Here is a 19,080-nt window from a genome sequence, read left to right as displayed (position 1 = left end):
CATATTACAGAATCATTTGCATGTTAGTTTATGTTGTGCTGATACACACAAAAAAGGTACTAAACATATCCTGGATGGACGGTTAAACTTAAAAGTGGAGGAGTGTTTAAATTGTGATTAGTAGAACATATTACAATATAAGTGCACTTTGGACTATTTTTATTGTAGTGTTTACTCGCCTGGCTTGATGAAATTACAGTCTGATTTTGTAAACATGTTTTTTTCCCCATTTTGAAAGAGCGGTTCATATTGGAAAGTCAGTGTTGTCCCCGTGTTTACTACTGGGTTACCCCACATAGCATCGCTTTAACCTGATTTTGTTTTCCTCAACAGATTAAAGATGAGGCCTTTGATGAGGCAGAAAAGAACTTCCGGATGCAGGAGAGACTGATCAAGTCTTTTATCAGAGACATCTCTCTGTATCTACAGCATATACGGGTGAGAGTCTATTCACTCTGCAGCAAGAACTGTGCCTTTAGAAATCCACAGCTAACACTGTGATTAGTACAGGCACAAAAGTTCTGAAGATCCTAATGTGCTCAAATAGACACTCTCTGTATTAGTAATTAAGGACGAAGCCAAAAAAGCAGAAATCCAAAACAGTTATACATAATAAAGAGCACTAAAAATATACAAGGTTCAGTGGAAGCATGGTGGATAGTTATACAACACTAATATGTTTGCATTTTTCAATGTTGTCTGAACAACAGCAGTTGTGGATTGTGATGCTTAGCATTTCTGTTGAGCTTTTCCCTCCTCCTTGGAATCAGTCACCATTTGAGTGCTTTTAGCTGCAAACTTTGTCACCAGTACCTACAAGAGTAATAAACTGAACCTTTGCACATGATGGACTTTTTATTCATTGGCATTCATTCAGTTATTTATGGTAGTGATTAATGTTTGTCATTTTGCACAAAGACAGCGATTATTGTAGAACCTCTGCTAAAGGCGGCAAATAAGTTTGTAGTCTGAAGTCTGTGAGTTTTTAATGAGAGTGCTTCCCTTTACATACAGTAGTTCAATGTATTTATATTATCAAGTGAAAAATGTGGCAACAGTTAGCATAATTTATACCAACTTATTAATTTTCTTAGTTAAAATTCTGAATTTTATTAATTGTGAATTCTATGAGTTACACCCATACTTGAAGAAAAATGAAGACTAGAATTAAACATTAGTAACCAGAATGTTGCAGGCTGTTGCATATTCAGATATCTTTCGCAGGGATTTGAATAGAAAAAAAAATGTTTACAGAATTCCACTATATTTTTTTCTAAATGTTCTACAACTAATGTGCTTTTTTTCCAGGAATCTGCATCAGTTAAGGTTTTGGCAGCTATCAGTTTCTGTGACATTTTTGCTGACAGAAACCAAATGGACCCAGAGCGATTTCAAAAGGCACATCGATGCATCAGTGACAAACAGTTCATAAACTTTGTAAGTCCATTACAATGAAACGGTTTGATGCAATACAAATAAAGTAAAACTTTTTTTGTGGTAAATTATTTTCTGAAACATCAGTGGAAAAGCTCATCATCTAGTGAGAAAGCTCGCATTTAACAGAATTAATTTAAGATTCTGATGTATTTTGTGTGTGCAAATGTGTCGTGTGTACATTTTTTAAAACTGTTTTTTAAACCAAACCTCTCTATCAATATCTCCTAACAGAAGGAGAGGACTGAGAATTTAGTCATTACTCCTTTGAATCAGTTGCTTTCGATGTTCGCTGGCCCTCACAAACTGATCCAGAAGCGCTTCGATAAACTGCTGGACTACAATAACTGCAAAGAGAGGGCCGAGAAGATCAAGGATAAGAAGATGCAGGAGGAGCTGCAGTCGGCACGCAACAACTACGAGGCACTCAATGCCCAGCTCCTGGATGAGCTGCCCAAATTTCACTGCTGCGCAGAGGAGCTTTTCACCAGCTGCGTGCGCAATTTTGCGATGGCTCAAAAGGAGTTTGTCCGTCTCTCTCTGGGGGAACTCAAGCCTCTCCTGCAGGTGAGTGAGTGAACCTGTGGAGACATAGGGGAAGCGCAGTACAGCTTTGCAAGAGGAGTTTGGAGTTTTATTATTAATGGAGATGAGAATACGATCATCAAGTCTTAAGAAATGATTGCATTTTTAGAATAAAAATCCTCAACTCTTGGAAAAGTACATACTACAGTACAATAAGTATTTCTTAATCACAACAGCAATTGATGTTGAGTACTATTGAGAGTCTTTTTGTACAGTATGGCTCATATTGGTTATTATTAGAGTTTAAAAGATAAATTGGCTTCATTGTGTATGGATAGTACCAAAATTAATTCAGTGCCCTGCAAAAAAGTTTTGCACAGATCATTATTTTGGCCTGTGTATAAATCAACTGCAACATCGCGCATCCTCTCCAGAAGTAGAAATAAATTAATATATATATAGAGTCTGTTATGGGAGAAAGCAGGTGATAAGTTCTGCCTTTGGCAGTAAAACCAATAACGGTAACGCATGTCTACACTCGCGCATAAATTATTATTAATGTGGGTACAAAATATGAGCAAATGGTACCACAAAAATGTTAACTCTCATTAACCAGATGATTTAGGGATCCTGACAAGCATATAACCTAATATTCATGCACCATATAACATCGTCTCTTAAATCTAAAAGTGACAGAAATATTTGTTTTTGGTCTCTTTCATTACAGTGGATTGTAAAAAACTAAATAGAATAAAAATCACTGGGTAGTCACGGCAAAAACAGCATTATCAGCATGTGTTTATGAGTTTGGTGTACTTAATAATGAATAAAAATGGAAAAGGGATTGCATGGCAAACCAAGATGTTAGTTCTCTTAGCTCCAGGTAGCATGTAAATTCAGATGCAGTTCTTTAACAGCACCTTGCCTGTTTGCTTCTTCATAGCTCTCTAGAATAGGGGGCACTGAAGGTAACCTGATAGCCCTGTTCCAGGAGGCACATGGACAGGTTCTGCAGCAGCTGCAGTGTTTCAGCTTCTTCCCAGAGAGCCTTCCTGCTGTCAGGAAACCCTTTGAGAGGAAGAGCATGGAGCGACAGTCCTCCAAAAAGCAGCTTCAGGGGCCGGTGAGTGACAGTGTTTAAAGCCTTGACACATGAAGTCAATATGAGTTTCTGTTTAAGATGTTGTTTTTTTGTAATGGTGGTTTATTTCCAGTATATTCCAATGTATATCCAATATTCCAATTTATTTTCAATTTAAAATGATAAACAAAATACCGTATCATTTGTGTATTTCAAAAACTCACTGTATGTATGACTTCATTTTGTAAGTTTACTTTAAGTGCACCTCTCCATGTTTTAGTTTGCATTCCACCAGGCAGGAAGGTTTAAAGTTTACCATAAGCTTGTATGTAAGAGCAACATAAACTTCTTCTGAATAAGAAAAGCCTCACCTGGTCATAACTGGACTATCTGCATCTCTGTGTCTCCATAGCCCAATTATGTACTCCAGACTGAGAGTCAGCGAGCCGGTTTGCTTTCAAGGTATCCCCCAGAGAAGCTGTATCAAGCTGAGAGGAACTTTAACGCAGCCCAAGACCTGGATGTCTCCATCTTAGAAGGTGATATTGTTGGAGTCATTAAGCAGCAAGACCCCATGGGAAGTCAAAATCGGTGGCTTATAGACAATGGAGGTAGGTTTCAGCTGTGGAACATGAACAGTTGTCCTTACTGGTTTGCGCACTGCTCACCTGCAGTCTCAATCATAAAATTAGCATACATTTTATAAGAGCATAAAATAGTAAGTGACTTTATCACAGGTTGTTTACATGTATTCAGTAATGTATAGTAGTATAGTAGCTACTAGAGCACAATGTTCTCGGTTTCAAATGTGAACTTGCAGTCCATGGCTATGGGTGTCCAAAATAATTACTCTGCAATCACAGGTGTGATGTATTCCAAAATTGCTGTTAGACACTCCCAGGTGATAATGGGGAAAACATGTAGAAAGTTTTAAATGTATTGTCCTCTTTTGTCTTTTCAGTCACCAAGGGCTTTGTGTACAGCTCTTTCTTAAAGCCGTACAACCCTCGGAGAAGCCAGTCTGACGTCTCGATAGGGAGCCACTCGTCAACCGAGTCGGGCTACGGAGGCTCCTCGCCGGTTTTCTCGCGACAGAACAGTAACAGCACCCTAACCTTCAACCAGGAGAGCGCCTCTGTGACGTTCTCCACTTTGCAGTCCCAAAAATCCGGCGCAGACTCGGTCTCATCACGGGACTCTCAGGCTTCCTCACAGCTGACCGCTCAAGAGAGCTGCTCTTCCAGGAGAGCCAATTACAGAGAGACTCCGTCACCGAACCGGACACACTACGGTCAGAGGGATCTCTCCGATTCGGCCTCTGAAACGGACTCCCGATCCTCCCAAAAAAATGTCCGGACAAATATTTCATATCGCGATGCGCAGGTGGATAGGTACATTGAAACGGATCTGGCTTTTAGCCGAAGGAATGGAGACTGTGGGTTGCCTGACCAGAGGAAGTCAGAAAGTTATCATGAAAAGGAGTGTGAATCTGATGGAAATCAGGTAGGCTTTCAATTAATTGTGCAATTTTTAAAAGGAGAGATAATTCATTGTCAAGTGAATTATTTGATTCTGAGAAAATTAATGCTCTTATACCAAGCTTTCAGCTGAGCCTATTGAGTAACAGTATCAGTATGGTGTTGTAGTTGTAACATGAAGTTTTTTGAGTTATAGGTATTTCACCAAATTAGCCGATTCTCATTCCTGTGAAAAGACCTAACAAGAAATGCTGTTTCTTGAGCATGTTATTCTACATTTTGTATTGATGCAATACTAACCTTTCCATTTGCAAGTGATTATTAAGAGCCAGAAACATTTGTTTACATCGCATTTCCATAGCTAAATTTGTAGTGATTAAAAAAAGGTGTCTTCTCCTGGAGTTGTATATTTTACATTTAAAATTTAAATAACAGAGCAAACTCCCCAGTTCCATAACCCTAGCCCGTAAGCACATTTACTCTTGCTATGCACCATTGGAGTTAGCTCTTCTTCCCAAATTAGGACATAATAGCAGTAATGTGTATAAAAGTATAAAATGTTTCATTTTTAGTCTATTTATGGATTATTGACTGAATTTGAATAGATTCAATTGAAAAGATCAGTTTGAAATTGCCCTCTCTGCATATCAGACATTTTTCTTGTACTAAACAAAGCTCCAGAATGCTTTCAAAAACTATCTAATAATTACAATAAGAAAAGACAGTTGTCCTTGTTACCATTCAAAGCTTTAAGATATAAAATCCATAAACCTTTGAGACCACAATATCTCCTTAAGATAATCAGAAGGCTCTGATTTTTTTTTTCTCCAGATAGACGCTGAAAAAGCAGGTCAAAAGCCATATACTGTATATGGAAATAAATTCACCAGTGCACTGTACTACAAACGGAATCCTAATGTGCCTGCCTCTTTGTTCATGTCAATTTGGAGACTCTATAAAGTTTGCTTTTTTCCCCCCAGATTTACTACGCCATCTACTCATTCACTGCCCGTTGTGCCAATGAGTTGAGCATATCTGCCCAGCAGCACGTGAAGATCCTGGAGTTTCACGACATGAATGGGAACCAGGAGTGGTGGCTGGCGGAGGTGGAGGGCCGGCGGGGCTACGTCCCCTCCAACTACATCAGGAAATCAGAGTACACGTGAAGAGAGCCTGGGGGCCGAGGATGCCCGGGGCCACCGACACGAACAACAGACTGGTGCCTTATTTCTGGAGAGGGACTTTCTTTTCTCTCTCTCTCTTTGGAGTTCAAAGTGCTTTTTTGGAACTTTCATGGCTGCTGATATTGTATGACAGGAACACGTGTGTAGTTCATCATTCGCAGTCCCTGAAGCCTCTCTTGGCCCCTTTCTCATGGGAGGGTAAAACATATGCTGCTGTTTGCCTGTGGTCTTCCAAACCCCCCCACATTAGGTTTTCCAGTGAAGAAACATCAGATGCATTTTAGGACACACAGTTGCTACTAAAACTGAAAATGAGAAACTGTGTCAGAACAGCATAAACGAAAACAACATCCTTACAAAACATGTATTTACTTGAGTAGTTGCCCTGAGTTTTACAGCTAATCAAAGTCTGTAAAGTATCCAAGTTACCAGCATTTTTTAAAATAATGTTTTTGTTCAGAGAAAACGGTACACGAATAAAGAAATGCATAAGGAATGCGTTTATGCACAAGGTGTGAAACACTGGATTAAGCTTGGCTACAAGAGTAGGACATGCCAAAATTACTAGTTATTTTTGTGAGTTTTTGTGACAGTATTATGTAGGGTGAGAAGGTTGATTGAGCCGAGTTCAAATATGCATCTTGTGCACTTAAATGTCTTGTGATTCTGCAGCTATTTTAGAGGCTCCAGCTTTTAACCAGGGCATCAAAAACCATATTCTTGTTAAAAAATTAACAAGAAGAGGTTGATAATTGTCATAAAAGGGAAAGCTGATTTTTAGGCCTAGTGGTGCAGAACTCCAAGTAAATAAATTAAATGATACTTCCATCATTAATTAAATATTCATATTCTTCATTAAAAGTCTTCATAAAAGAACTGGTGGAAATGGAATATTGTGTTCCATCACTGCATAGCCTAGGAAACACTTTCCTCTGTCTTATTTCAAGGATAGATATCCCACCGAATTGTTTAGGAGCTTATTTTAGTGTTGAAGTTATGACAAATGTATAACTTTGCACCTTGTTGTTTCGGTTTGCAATAAAACATTATCATTGCATTCTGCAGTTATCCATCTTGTAATATCTGTCTGATTTCAAATCCTGAATCTTTGCCTATCAGTGAAGAAGAGTTTACAGATGTATGTTGATGTGGCTATGGAAGTTTTCATTTTGAGCAAGGAAGAGTGCTAAAATGCTTGAGGGCCGTCATCATAGATTTAGTTAAATTGAAATGCTCATCTTCACAAATAGCTCAAAGAGTATGCTGTACCAACTGTGTATCTGCATGAACACTGAATGTATTATTTAATCATTCAGCATGCTACTGAAGAGAAAATGTATTATAAAAAAAGTTTTATATGATGGACTGTACAAAAAAAGTGTATATTTTTATTCTTTTTGCTTTTAATAAAATCCAGGTGACTGGTTTAGCCTTGTTGTATATTGAACCTCATAAACATACTTTGGAAACATACTTGGAAATTTTGTGGGTGGACTTGAACAATCATGAAATGCTATATCAAACTTTTCTGCAAATATAGCTTCAGTCCTCTAGACTCTTTTCAGTGTCTTCTCTGAGAAATTCCAGTGCCAACACGTGCAGGCTAAACTGAACAATCCAAACTGCCAAGGTTTGCTTTTAAAATTTCATCTTAGACATCTTTGTCTTGTTCACTTCTTAGAAAGTTGTTTCTTTATAAGTACAGTCCTCTTGATATTAAAGGTATGCCTTATGTTATTTATTTTTACATAATGGTATACGTTGCAAGAAAATAAATGTAATACTGCTCCTCCTGTCGTGTATGGAAGAATACATTCAGAAATGAATCATCATGTTTTTTAACTTCAGACTAAATTAAGGTGAAACAAATTTCAATTTGAAATTCAAAGCTGCATCTGCTTTTGCGCAGGTCAGTTTTTCTTCATTTTGCCTGGCGTTTTCTCCTACAGTCTGATGAAGGCTGTTGAAGGATCTTTTTTTATCCTTGTCATTCAAATTCTTGCAGTGCAACAAATTGATAAAGTTCAGGTTTGACCTCTTGATAATATTTCTAGGTTTTCCAGTTCGTTTTTAGTGCTTCTAAAGGAAATTATTTACAGTAAGCACTGCCATTTCAGTTTTTCTTGCAGCATTTTCTGTTTTTTTTCCCCACTTTTGACCTTTGTTCTTCTACTTAGTTCCACATGTGTCTGGATGACACGCAAGAATCGATAAGTCCAACTGTGAAAAATGTATTTGTCAAGAAGAACAGCAAAAGAATATGGTATATATAATAATTTCTTTTGAGGATTTTTTGTCTTTTAATAGGTGTTTCTGTACAAAATAGCTTTCTTTCCTGACATACTATATAAAACTGCCTTATGTTGTTATCGATATTAATCCAGCAACAATATAGCGGCACAGTGAGAATGTAATGCATTGAATTTCACTAGCGCATTCAGAGCTCCATTTAGCACTGATAGTTTTTTTTTCCTCATTAGTCTAGCAGCTGTTAATGCGATATGGTTCATTTCAAAGCAAGAACATGAGAGCCAGTTTTACACAACGGTAGTGCTGACTGAAGAAATGCCACTGGAGGTAAAATACTGCATGCAGATTCTGACTGTATACTGCCAAGAGGCATTCATGGTGCGGTTTCAACATAGTCATAACGCAGTGGTCTGAAATCAATGAAAAGTCTGCTGTTCTAAGACATTTTGTTCACTCTAGTTCTTTAATCCAGTGCTTTGAGATGCTTTTATAGATGCTACTTAAAAATCTTTGAAAGAATAGTAAGCTCATTCTCTCATTTTCTTAGCATTCCCATGCTATTTTTTGTGATGGCTGTAGAAGGTCTTTTATGGGTGAGGCCAGCGAGTTGTACTGTATGTAAGCACTTTTAAACTCATAATGCACAACTGATTTTTTGTTTTGTTTTAGTCAAATGTTTTTTGGGTGGAGTTCGCAGAAGATGACACAACAGAGTCAACGTTTGATCAACAGTTGCCTCTTTCACTGACTGTATCGACTATTCAATATTCCAGGGGCAGGAAAGCTACGTACAGTATAGTTCAGTGAGGCCTCTGCTTAAAACTTCCTTTCTTTAGTGGATTTCTGCAGAATGAACATTAAAACACAAACAAGAGGACACAAGTGGAAACAGTGTGAATCTGAGAACAAGGCACATCTTTACCCAAAGTGTAGTGGGATGTGAGTTCGACAGGCAGAACGGCCTCTTCCAATCCATCAGGTGGTTGTTCTGCTCCAAGAAGAAGCCCCACCAGGACCGTATCAAGTCACACACATTTCCCTGCACCATTTAAGACTAACTTAAAAATCAGATTTCAAGCACTGACATTTTTTAATCATCCAGTCTGTATGGCTTAAATAAAGTTTATTATTATTATTATTATTATAATTAGGAAATCATTGCAATTGTTAAATACCTGTAAAGAATCCAGGTATGCTTTACATCTTATTTCTCCTGAAGAAATACTGATTTGTTTACAGTTGCATTAAATAGAAAAATACAGTTTCAGATGTGTTTACCTCAATACAAAGTATTCTCTCAAGTTAAATCATTTAGGATGGGTTGGTTTTGCTTTTTTTTCAGTGTTTGTGCACAGGTCCATCCATCCATCTTCTAACTGCTTCATCCTGTTTAGAGTCACAATGGAGCCGAAGCCCATCCAGACAAGCAACAAGCATGCGGCATGATACACCATTACAAAGTTCATAGTCGAGGTAAGAAACATCAGTTCAGTAATCAAAAATTATTATTCTTTAATCTAATTCAATTTAACATCTTTTTCGACTCTGACCTGCATTTGGATGCACTTGTTATTATGAAAATCTCTTTCCATCTTAAAATAATGTGTGACATGCATCATAATCTGGATGAAACTTTTTTTTCTAATTTCTAATCAAATATAATTATAGTATGCCTTTGAAAACTGGCTACAAACATAACTTTGAATTGCAAGGTATGTTTACTAGGGTAACAAGATAACATAACATCACTTTATTAGCCCTATACAATTTCTTGCATTAGGAATTAATCCTTTCACATACCCCAGCATGCTCTCCATGAGACAAATGGATACACAGACAGGGAGAGAGCCTGGGGTCAGAGCACAGGGTCAGCCATTGTACAACACCCCTGGAGCAGTTGGGGTTAAGAGCCTTGCTCAGGAGCCCAACAGAGTAGGATTCCTGTGTCAGCTGCAGGATTTGAACCGGCAACCTTCCAGCCACAGACGCAGATCCTTAGCCACAGAGCCACCGCTCCACCCCAGAAAGACTCATTTATGTGACAAGCAAATAGGAAGAACTGATGCAGAAAATAAAAAGTAAATTGTGAATTACATAGATGGTTTGCACGAGAAAGGTGGCAAGCTATAGGATGTTGTTCTGACCTTTTCTGAAAAATAAAGTAGTGAAGATTGCCATATATGAGTGTAATTTTCAATAGCTTAAAATGCTTAAAAATCACATATCAAAAACAAGAGCAATTGCTGCAGCAAAATCTTTATTTTGTTAGTTGTAAACAATCTTGTGCTCTTCCAGGAGAAAATATTTAGCTAGGGTGCCATCGTCTCACAGAAAAACGTTTTCAAGAACTCATGGAACTGAACCTGTCAGTCACACAATAACGTTAAGCATTACGGGGAAAAGGGCTCTCCTCATCCAAAATTTCCAAAAATCCTTTATTTGGAACTTCCATTGATACTAAGAAAACATAGTCTTGCACACTGAAAACATTTTGTAGAAGGTCTATGATGGCATTGGTTTTTATTAACTTATCACCCAGTCTGAAAATGAACGTGTTTTATACCAGGGAGTGGCAGACCTTGTCCTGTAGTTGAATAGTGTCTTCTGGTTTTCATTTCATTTGAGCTTTCATTGACTTAACTGGCTCAATGCATTGCTTAATCAGGAGACATTAGCAAGTATTCCAGACCCCTGTTCATCAGTCTGTAAGTTTACCTATAAAGCTGCTTACAGGTTCTGCAGGACCAAGGATGGACACCCCTGGTTTGTACCATTTTAACATAGGCAAGAAGTCTATTGAATAACATAAGGCACCAGCCTGAAGTTTCATATTGCACAATGTATCAGATCCCGCTAATTCTTATACAAGAATGCATAAGCTATTATAACCAACCCCAAAAACAATCATCAGATGCTGATATAATCTCAAAATATTTGCATGTCTTTGCATAATCTGGTTTTCTGGATTATTATGTCTATTACTACACTGTATACAGGTTATGGGTAAAAGTTAACTGCAGTTAAGTCACGAGTGAACAGCACAGCATCATGCAGGAATATGTTTTAAAGACCTCTACATGGTTTTCTTCATTGTCTGTACTTTTTTCCTTTTAACCTGAAGGATTTCACTGGCATCGGGATTGACCCCAGGCTGTTGAAATTCCTCTTGGGTTTCCATCGTCTGTCTTGCCTGCTGTGGAAAGTAAATTGTGATAAATCTGTCCTGTACTGAAAAGTAGTGCACTACAGTTTGGATCTGTAATAAGAGACTTCCTTCATTATGAAATACACTGTATATTTAGCATATAAACTTACAATATATGTATGCATACAGTAGTATACTGTATAATCATAAATATCAATAACATGCACAGTAAGCATACATTTCTTGAATTTAGTCTTGTCCACTATGAATTATTAGTACCACCCCCTGACTTAGCTGTGCTGTATCACTGTAATGCTTGTTCTAGAAGGGGGGATTATGTTTCTTACCATCATTTGCTGGTAATAAGCTGCAGCCTCTTCAGGGTTCATGTCCTGAGCGTAGCCCAGTTCAGCTGCCCGCCTGGCCATTTCCACCTTGTGGGAGCCGGGTGGAGTCCAGCCGATACCCCGCAGCCAGTTGAGATCAGACTTGTAGTTCACCTGGAAAGGAAATTGAATTTGAAAAAAATGTAGGGCCCTTTATTGTGATGTGATGTGCTCTGTTCTTTTTTGTAGTTTCCTAATCAAACTGCAGGAGAGAAGCCTGTTTATCACAGCTGAATTAGTTTTCTCTCCAAAGCCTGACTTATTTTTTCTATGCAATCTTAAAAGCTTTGATTTGAGAAATATGTAAAAATTCCCTCTTGCAAAAGAACAAGTAGAGGTTAATTCCACACCGAGAAGAAAAAAAGGAGCTGTGGCTGTGGAGACTTCAGCTGTCTGAGTTTTTTTTTAATTCTCAGCTTAGAATTAACTTCTGCTTGTTCCTTTTTATGTAATAATTTAAAACAAATTTAATAGTGTAACATCCTCTGTTTTACCAAATCCTTATTTCAATGTACAGTATATGTAATTATTTCAGTATATACAGTAAGTACTTTTCCATTATCAAATGGAAATTTTTTGTCAAAAAATCCCCTTTTTTCCCCAAGATTTTTCCATTTTCACCATAGAGGCTTTGCAATATAAGTAAAACAGACCTTGCTTTACATGATGTCACAGGCACACACCATTTTCTTCTAGTAATAGACCTTGCTACATAAGGTAGATAAAGTGGATGGGATTGAAGGTAGTTGATTATAGCTTTAAAGCCTAAATACAAGACACACAAGGGACCTAAGCATATTCTAAAATAGTAAAATGTCCTTTGAGACCTACATATACGACCAAAGCCCAGAGGAATAAGAAGTATTTTAGGATCTGGGACACTTACATCACTCTGTAATTTGTAGGCTTGCTTGGCGTGTTTCATATTCAGTTGCTCTGGGTCACAGGTATAGTGGTGCAAGTGCTGTCGGTAGCTCAGGTTGCTGGCTTGCTCCTGGCTCTTTTTAGCATGTATGAAGCCCGGCTGGTCGGTGTGGATCTTGTATTGGGAACGCGTTTCTTCATACTGCTTCTTATACTCATTATTGCTCTGGAGCTTGCTTACAGAGAGGAAATGTTTCATTTTGGGGTCATCATTGATGCTGCGCAGTCCAATCTGGTGTCCTCTTTCCTTCACAAAGGTTTCCTTATACCGGAACTGAAAACACAGAGCACCCTTTGTCTGACATCTAACATCTAAAACAATAAAATGTCTCGCATGGGCTAGACATTCTTACTGTTATGTCATCTTTTTTATTAAAAAAATGTCTGATATTACATTGATCGGGCTGGTTTGAAAATAGTTAATGCAGTATTAATGGTAATGCATTTGCACACTAGCCAGCCATTGATTATATGAGTCTGCTGTGACGGATACTCACATCACTAGCAATATCTCGGGAAGCTTTAGCTGTTTGGAAAGGAATGGCATCCAGGCGAAGGTCATATCCTGTAGATCTGACCTGATCCCAGGAGGTTTTATAGACTTTCTGCAGGAGAGGAGGAAGAAAAAAGCTTATATTGTATGCTAAACCCACAAGGCATTCGTATAACTCCCTGAAGGACTGATTCTCCCCTTCCCACACTTACACGTCATCTGTAGAATTAAATTGCTATAGAGTAATGCTAGTGAGTCCAATAACGTAGCCCTTTGCCCCATATTGGCAGTAAGTAATATATAACAAGTTTGATAATACAGTATGATATAAATAATAACATTATAATCCTTTAAAAGTACATTTCCAGATAACAATAGTTGGATATAGATTATTTTCTCTCTACAGTTACATATTTTCTCTTGTTTTATAGGAAAAAAACAAACTAAGCAGAATGGCATTTCTACATATCAGGTCTTGGTTCAATTTTTTCAAGGGTTAAGGAATTGACTCGGTTTCTCTTTGAAACTGATCTATAATAAATGGAGTCTCTTACATCACTGATGTGCTGAGCATTCATCCGGGCTCTGATAAAGTCAGGGTGATCGGGAGGTAAGGTGTATCGATGCATCAGTTCAGAATCCCCAGACTTGTAAAGCCTCTAAAAAACAGAAGGCAAGTTCAATCTTGAATAATACGACAGCCACAGAGCTTACCTGCACTGGATAAGATTTTGCAAACTTTCTACAACCATTTTAGTTAGAGAGAACAAATGTTGATTTGTCATTTTCATTGCCTTTGCTAAGTGAATACAATTATTCACTTTCAATAGTCAATTCTAAAGTAACAGGCAAGGTGAATTCCACCTGCTGTTTGCCAATGTGTTTTGCATTTTCATGTCTTGTATGTGTTTCAGGTATGGTATATATGATTAGAAAAAAAAAACAATGGTCATGTTTAAGTTAAGGATACATATAATGGTGCAAAGTGCCAGCAAAATAATTACCACTTTTTCAACTGAAATCTCCAAATGAACTCACCTCACTGCATTGTAAGTAGCTGTTCTTAGCATGGACGATATCTGGAGAGTCAGCTATAGAGGTGAACTTGAGACTGTCTGGCAACTGTCGGTATTTCTTCTACAAAGGCAAGAAAGATGGGCAGGATTTATCGTGAGCCTTACAGGAAACGTAATGCCACCAGTCCGCTGAAAGAAATTCTTAAATAAATTAATGTTTTGAAAATTAAATATTCAAATTTCATGATGTCTGAATTGTAATGCCATTCTTCCCGCTGCTGTCCATTTCAGGAGGTACAGCACTGGAAATGATGTCTTCTAGGCTGTATTCTAGAGCCTCTAAATGACCACCAGTATCCTCTCAAAGAACGCTTATCTACTGTCTGTGTGGACATGAAGCTGCGGTTTGTACCTCACTGATAAGCTCTCCTGCTCTCTTCGCTGTCTCAATTTGTGGGGTACCTACAGTGATCCAGCCCACACCTCTCATGAAGTTCAGGTCAGACTTGTACAGTTTCTAGACAAAAATAAGTTATTATAAGTTAATAATAAGTTAATATGAAACTTCTAAAGTAATATGAAATAGTTAATATGAAATGCATAATCATATTTTCTAGAGTAGCGCTCAACAGTGAACAGATATTTATACCCAGTATTTCTAGGACCATCAGGGAAGTACAAAGGTTATTAAGAATAAAAATCAAGGGTAATATCTCATGATGTTGATGCTTTTCTTACAGAGCAATGGAAGTCAACGTTTTCGAGACTTTGGGGAAAAAAAGGTAAGGTTTTGTGATTTATTGTCAGGTTTTTTTTACTTTCAGAGTTTTTGCTACAGAGCAACATTTGTTGTTTATTAAAGCTCTCCCTCTAATAAGAAAAAATAAAACAAGAAACTGATTTTCCAAAGGTGGTCACACGGTGACGGCTTATTTTCGATTCCATAGAATCAAATTACCCAATGCAAAAAAATAAAGGTTGCCATTGCCATGTCTGGATTTTGCAGCTGTTGAGTATTTCACAATTTTGAATTATGTGGGTCCATTTTAAAGAGGTAAAACGTACTACTACTATATTTTCCATGACTTGTCTGTTGCCAAGATTCCCAATTTCGTTTTTTTTTGCAACAACATTGAGAAAAAGTAGAAGATGATGGTGTCCCGTGGAACATGTCTAAAAAAACCCGATGGTCTTTTTTTTCCCCCTGACTGATTACCTCGCTCTGCAGCTCATGGGCCTTCTTGGCCCATTGCACTTTCATGTCGTCCGGCAGCACGGTGTAGGAGTGGAACTTGGTCTTGTAATCCTGGTCGCTGGCCAGAGCCTGGGCCTTCCTGGCGTGCACCAGGTGGACCATGTCCAAAGGCAGATGGAACTGGGCACTGGTGATGCGGGACTCCTTCTTGTACTGCTGCTCGCTGTGCAGCTTGGCCACCTGCATGCAGTGCAGCAGCCTGGGGTCGTCCAGGATGCTCCTAGCCCCGATGTGCTTGCCTTTCTCCAGGACAAAGTCGTGTCTGTACTGGTACTGCAGGACAAGATCGCGCCGGGGAGGGTTTAAGTTATCTCGTGGTTCTGAGAGCAACACAGTTCAACAAAGTGGAAGCAGTTTTTTATTCTAAGCCTGATTCAAATTTTGTTTGTTGTGGTTCAAGCATTTTGAATCGACACTGCCAACGGTCTTAAATCCAGAAAGAGACCTTGAGGGTAATGTTTTGATTATTTTTCTGTGTAACTGATGTCATGCTAAAATCCCAAGGGCAAGGCTTGAAAGTTCAGCACCATGTGTTTGCTTTTTTAAAAAAAAAAATAGCTCCTTCTGAATGCTGTACCATTATTTCTCACTTTACCTAGCCTGCTTTTTGGCCACACAGAAAATGACTAGAATTGACAATCAAACCTGGTCTGTCTTCACAGGAGAAGGAAGGAAACAGCAAACACCCACTTGACACAGGGACAATATTCAGTCTCCCCTCACATAGAAAGGTGGCTGAGGCCAGATTTCAACCCAGGATTCTGGAGCTGTGAGACAGCAGTACTAACCACCACATCATTATGCTGCTGAAGAAGAAAAAGTTAGTTGTGCTGGTGAACTCACATCACTTGCTATATCCCCTGAGGCTTTCGCTGTCTGGAAAGCAATGGCATCCATTGTTAACTTGTATCCCTGAGCTCTCAGATTATTCCACGATTCTCTGTATTTTATCTGAAATAATAGGAAATGACAAAAGTCAATTAAAGATGAGCACAAAACTATAAAACTGTACCTTAAAAGAGTCGCAGCAGGCTTTTACCACAGTAAAATAAAAAATTACTCAACGGATACAAAGCACCATTACAAAAGCAGTGGAATAGGAGAAGAAAAACCAACAACAAATACCTCACTGAAGTTGGCTGCATTAATCTTGGCTTGGGTGAGCTCAGGTCGTCCAAGTGTTAAGGTATAATTATGTCTTGCATTTTCTCCGGCTTCTTTGTAAAGGCGCTGAAAAATACTTGTTTTTATTAGTTTTTACATGTTTTTATTATGAAATCGGCTTTGCCACAAAATATAATGAATGTTATTAATGTGTTGGCTGTTTTGAAGTGTAACGATAATGTTATCAGCCCTTAGCAGCTTACCTCATTGGTAATCTGGTTGCTGAACTTTGCATGAACCAAGTCAGGTGAGTCCGTCACTGCTGTGTGCTTGAAGGAATAGGGGTGTTGACGGTATTTTTTCTAATATGAATGAAGGGAGAGAAATATAAAAGCTGGAGTAAGTCCGGTTGTTTAAATCCTTTTGCAAGAATCTTCATGTTTGAGTCAGGAAAAGTGCAGCTAGTATATTTTAATTTCATCAATATTAAAAATCTTTTAAGAAGTGCACACACGTAAACTGTAGTCCCTCACATCACACTTTCATAGACAAAACATAATTTCAACATTTTAGGATAGCAGTATATAACTGTACACAAAGTATCATGATTTGCTTTTGTGCTCAAGTTTGAACAGGGAAGGTGCCGTTCTGAATATTTATATATTCAGATGTACGCGTTCATACTATTTTTTATTTAATTAAAATTATTAATGAGCAGCTACTTGTTCCAAAAATATTTTTTGCTCAATATATTACAAATTACTGCAGTCAAAGATGACAGTTTAAAAACTCAGTCACCCTGCTTGTGACATTTTTTACACAGATTTGATTTACACAGAGGGCTCCATTGTATACAAGATAAACCTGACTAGGGAACAAGCATCCCAAACAGTTCTCTTCTTATACTACATGATAATCTTGTAACTGTACATTTCTAGGCTAGAAAATACTGAGTTTCCTTACCTCACTAATGAGTTCATTAGCTCGCTTGGAGCCTTCAATCTGTACAGCCCCAGTGCTGATCCAGGCCACTCCTCGCAAGAAGTTTAGATCAGATCTGTAGAGTTTCTGTGAAATATCATAATTGTGTTGTTTATATACACTGTACATATTGCAATAGCGCACACAGCTCAGAAAAGAGCATGTGAGGATTTAAAAAATGTATTTGTGGAACTATAGCAAAATCTCTTTCACTGTTAAGCACACAACTTGTACTAATTGATAATTGGTCCAATTAGAGCATGCATAACTCACATAGATTGAAAGTCTTCATAACCACATTCATAGACCATTGTCAGGTGGTTTGTCAACTTGCAGTGTGAACCTTTTGCATCTAAGCAGAAAGTGCTTTTGAAATTTAAAATGTTACCTCGCTCTGTAAGTCATAGGCCTTCTTTGCCCACTGTAGCTTCAGATCACTGGGCAGAGAGGTGTAGTTATGGAAGAGGTGTTTGTAGTCCTGGTCACTGATCAGGGACTGAGCCTTCTTGGCATGGGTCAGCTCCATCATATCCAGAGGGAGGTGGTACTGGGACCTGCCTCTCACAGAGTCCTTCTTGTAGCTGATCTGTCTCAGAGATCAAGGGGAAACCACATTTCAAAAAAGAGGCTGTGCAAAAAAATGTTAGTAGAAATCGCATAATGTCAATTTAGTCTGCCTATGCAAACATTATTTCAAATGTGTCTGAATTGATGAGTCTTTTGACATGAAATCGATTCATTCCGGTTTGTGCGGTGCATTCCACTTTACACATGATTTGCCTCTGAAATTTGAACTGTAATTGTATTCAGCCACTGAATGGTTTATTTTGACTATGGCAGATGAGGAAGGTATTTTGAATCAGCCCCATTCTGTAGTTGGGATCAGTACTCTGCAAGTATTTTTGTATTGTGTTTCTTTGTTTAGTGTCTATGCTTTAAAGTAAGTGCATGTTTTATAGTAATTGTTCAATGAAACAATTCAAGGTCTGATTTTTAAGGATGCAGCTTTTCCTTTAAGCCTTTTTCTTTGCTTGTTAACATATGGCAGTAAAGCAAATGTTTTTTGCTTGTTATGTCAATATATTAATAATACTTAAGGATCTAGAATAATTTAAGAAGGCACCTATCTCTTTACTCACATCACTCTGTAGCTGAGCTGCATGGACAGAGTGCACAATCTTTATGTCATCCTCCACTCCTTTCAGTCCAATCATATGTCCCTTCAATTTTTCAAACTCTTCTTTGTATTTGTACTTAAAAAAGAATTTGAAGAAAAAGAAGTACATCAGAATCGTCTTAACAGACACTCCTTTTTGCACACTGTGTCTATTGCATGTACCCTCTGCATCATCAGAGTGGCAGGGATTGTTTTAGAAGGGGCTGTAACAGCAGATCACATCAGAGGTTATCAATGGCCTCTATAATTTGGAGATAGACACACTGGGAGGTAATTAGTTAATGAATCAGATTACCAGTTGTGGTGAATGCTACATTCTTACACGAGGTTACTTAGGAATGTAAAGGCCTTAAAGGGAGTAGTGGTGGTTGGGTTTTTGGTAGCAATCTGTAGTAGACTTGGCCTGTTGGAAGGAATGGCACAATCATGACAATATAGCCTCCTACGCTGTCCAGTATGACCATTGTAACTTTTTCATATTTTCAGTTTCCTGGAGCTACTTTGTTTGAAGGTAGGATCTGTCACAGAGACTATTTGCTTATTCTTTTAAAATTTGTATTTACATGTTTTAGAGAAGCACTTCACAAGTGTGAAATGTATCAATGTGTTATTCTCGTAACATTTTAAGGGCCTACAAATTTAATAAA

The 19,080-nt window shown here is 38.1% G+C and overlaps 2 protein-coding genes across 6 annotated transcripts in view; one reads left to right on the top strand and one right to left on the bottom strand.

Moving 5' to 3' along the window:
* Window positions 1-7,129, top strand: part of dnmbp (dynamin binding protein) — a 63,598-nt gene extending 56,469 nt beyond the window's left edge. For all 3 annotated transcript variants that reach the window (XM_088916443.1, XM_088916441.1, XM_088916442.1), the window contains 7 exons: window positions 334-438; window positions 1,309-1,437; window positions 1,669-2,001; window positions 2,903-3,082; window positions 3,453-3,651; window positions 4,002-4,543; window positions 5,499-7,129. In XM_088916443.1, the coding sequence (XP_088772569.1) occupies window positions 334-438; window positions 1,309-1,437; window positions 1,669-2,001; window positions 2,903-3,082; window positions 3,453-3,651; window positions 4,002-4,543; window positions 5,499-5,684 (1,674 nt within the window). In that variant the 3' untranslated portion in view covers window positions 5,685-7,129. The remainder of the gene's footprint in view (window positions 1-333; window positions 439-1,308; window positions 1,438-1,668; window positions 2,002-2,902; window positions 3,083-3,452; window positions 3,652-4,001; window positions 4,544-5,498) is intronic.
* A 3,063-nt stretch (window positions 7,130-10,192) lies between these two features.
* The window catches only part of nrap (nebulin-related anchoring protein), a 29,162-nt gene continuing 20,274 nt past the window's right edge, over window positions 10,193-19,080 (bottom strand). Inside the window, exons 30-43 of one of the 3 annotated variants that reach the window (XM_088916438.1) lie at window positions 18,396-18,509; window positions 17,645-17,842; window positions 17,239-17,343; window positions 16,539-16,637; window positions 16,297-16,401; window positions 16,015-16,122; window positions 15,133-15,444; window positions 14,329-14,433; window positions 13,939-14,037; window positions 13,455-13,559; window positions 12,905-13,012; window positions 12,370-12,681; window positions 11,445-11,597; window positions 10,193-11,145 (exon numbers count right to left, since the gene is read on the bottom strand). In XM_088916438.1, the coding sequence (XP_088772564.1) occupies window positions 11,026-11,145; window positions 11,445-11,597; window positions 12,370-12,681; window positions 12,905-13,012; window positions 13,455-13,559; window positions 13,939-14,037; window positions 14,329-14,433; window positions 15,133-15,444; window positions 16,015-16,122; window positions 16,297-16,401; window positions 16,539-16,637; window positions 17,239-17,343; window positions 17,645-17,842; window positions 18,396-18,509 (2,043 nt within the window). In that variant the 3' untranslated portion in view covers window positions 10,193-11,025. The remainder of the gene's footprint in view (window positions 11,146-11,444; window positions 11,598-12,369; window positions 12,682-12,904; window positions 13,013-13,454; window positions 13,560-13,938; window positions 14,038-14,328; window positions 14,434-15,132; window positions 15,445-16,014; window positions 16,123-16,296; window positions 16,402-16,538; window positions 16,638-17,238; window positions 17,344-17,644; window positions 17,843-18,395; window positions 18,510-19,080) is intronic. The other 2 variants (XM_088916439.1, XM_088916440.1) reach the window with 2 other exon arrangements.

Source organism: Atractosteus spatula, chromosome 5 (genome assembly GCF_055471065.1).
Source record: "Atractosteus spatula isolate fAtrSpa1 chromosome 5, fAtrSpa1.hap1, whole genome shotgun sequence".
NCBI lineage: Eukaryota > Metazoa > Chordata > Actinopteri > Semionotiformes > Lepisosteidae > Atractosteus > Atractosteus spatula.
Note: the sequence above shows the minus strand (reverse complement) of the source record. Positions and strands in the feature narration are given on the sequence as shown.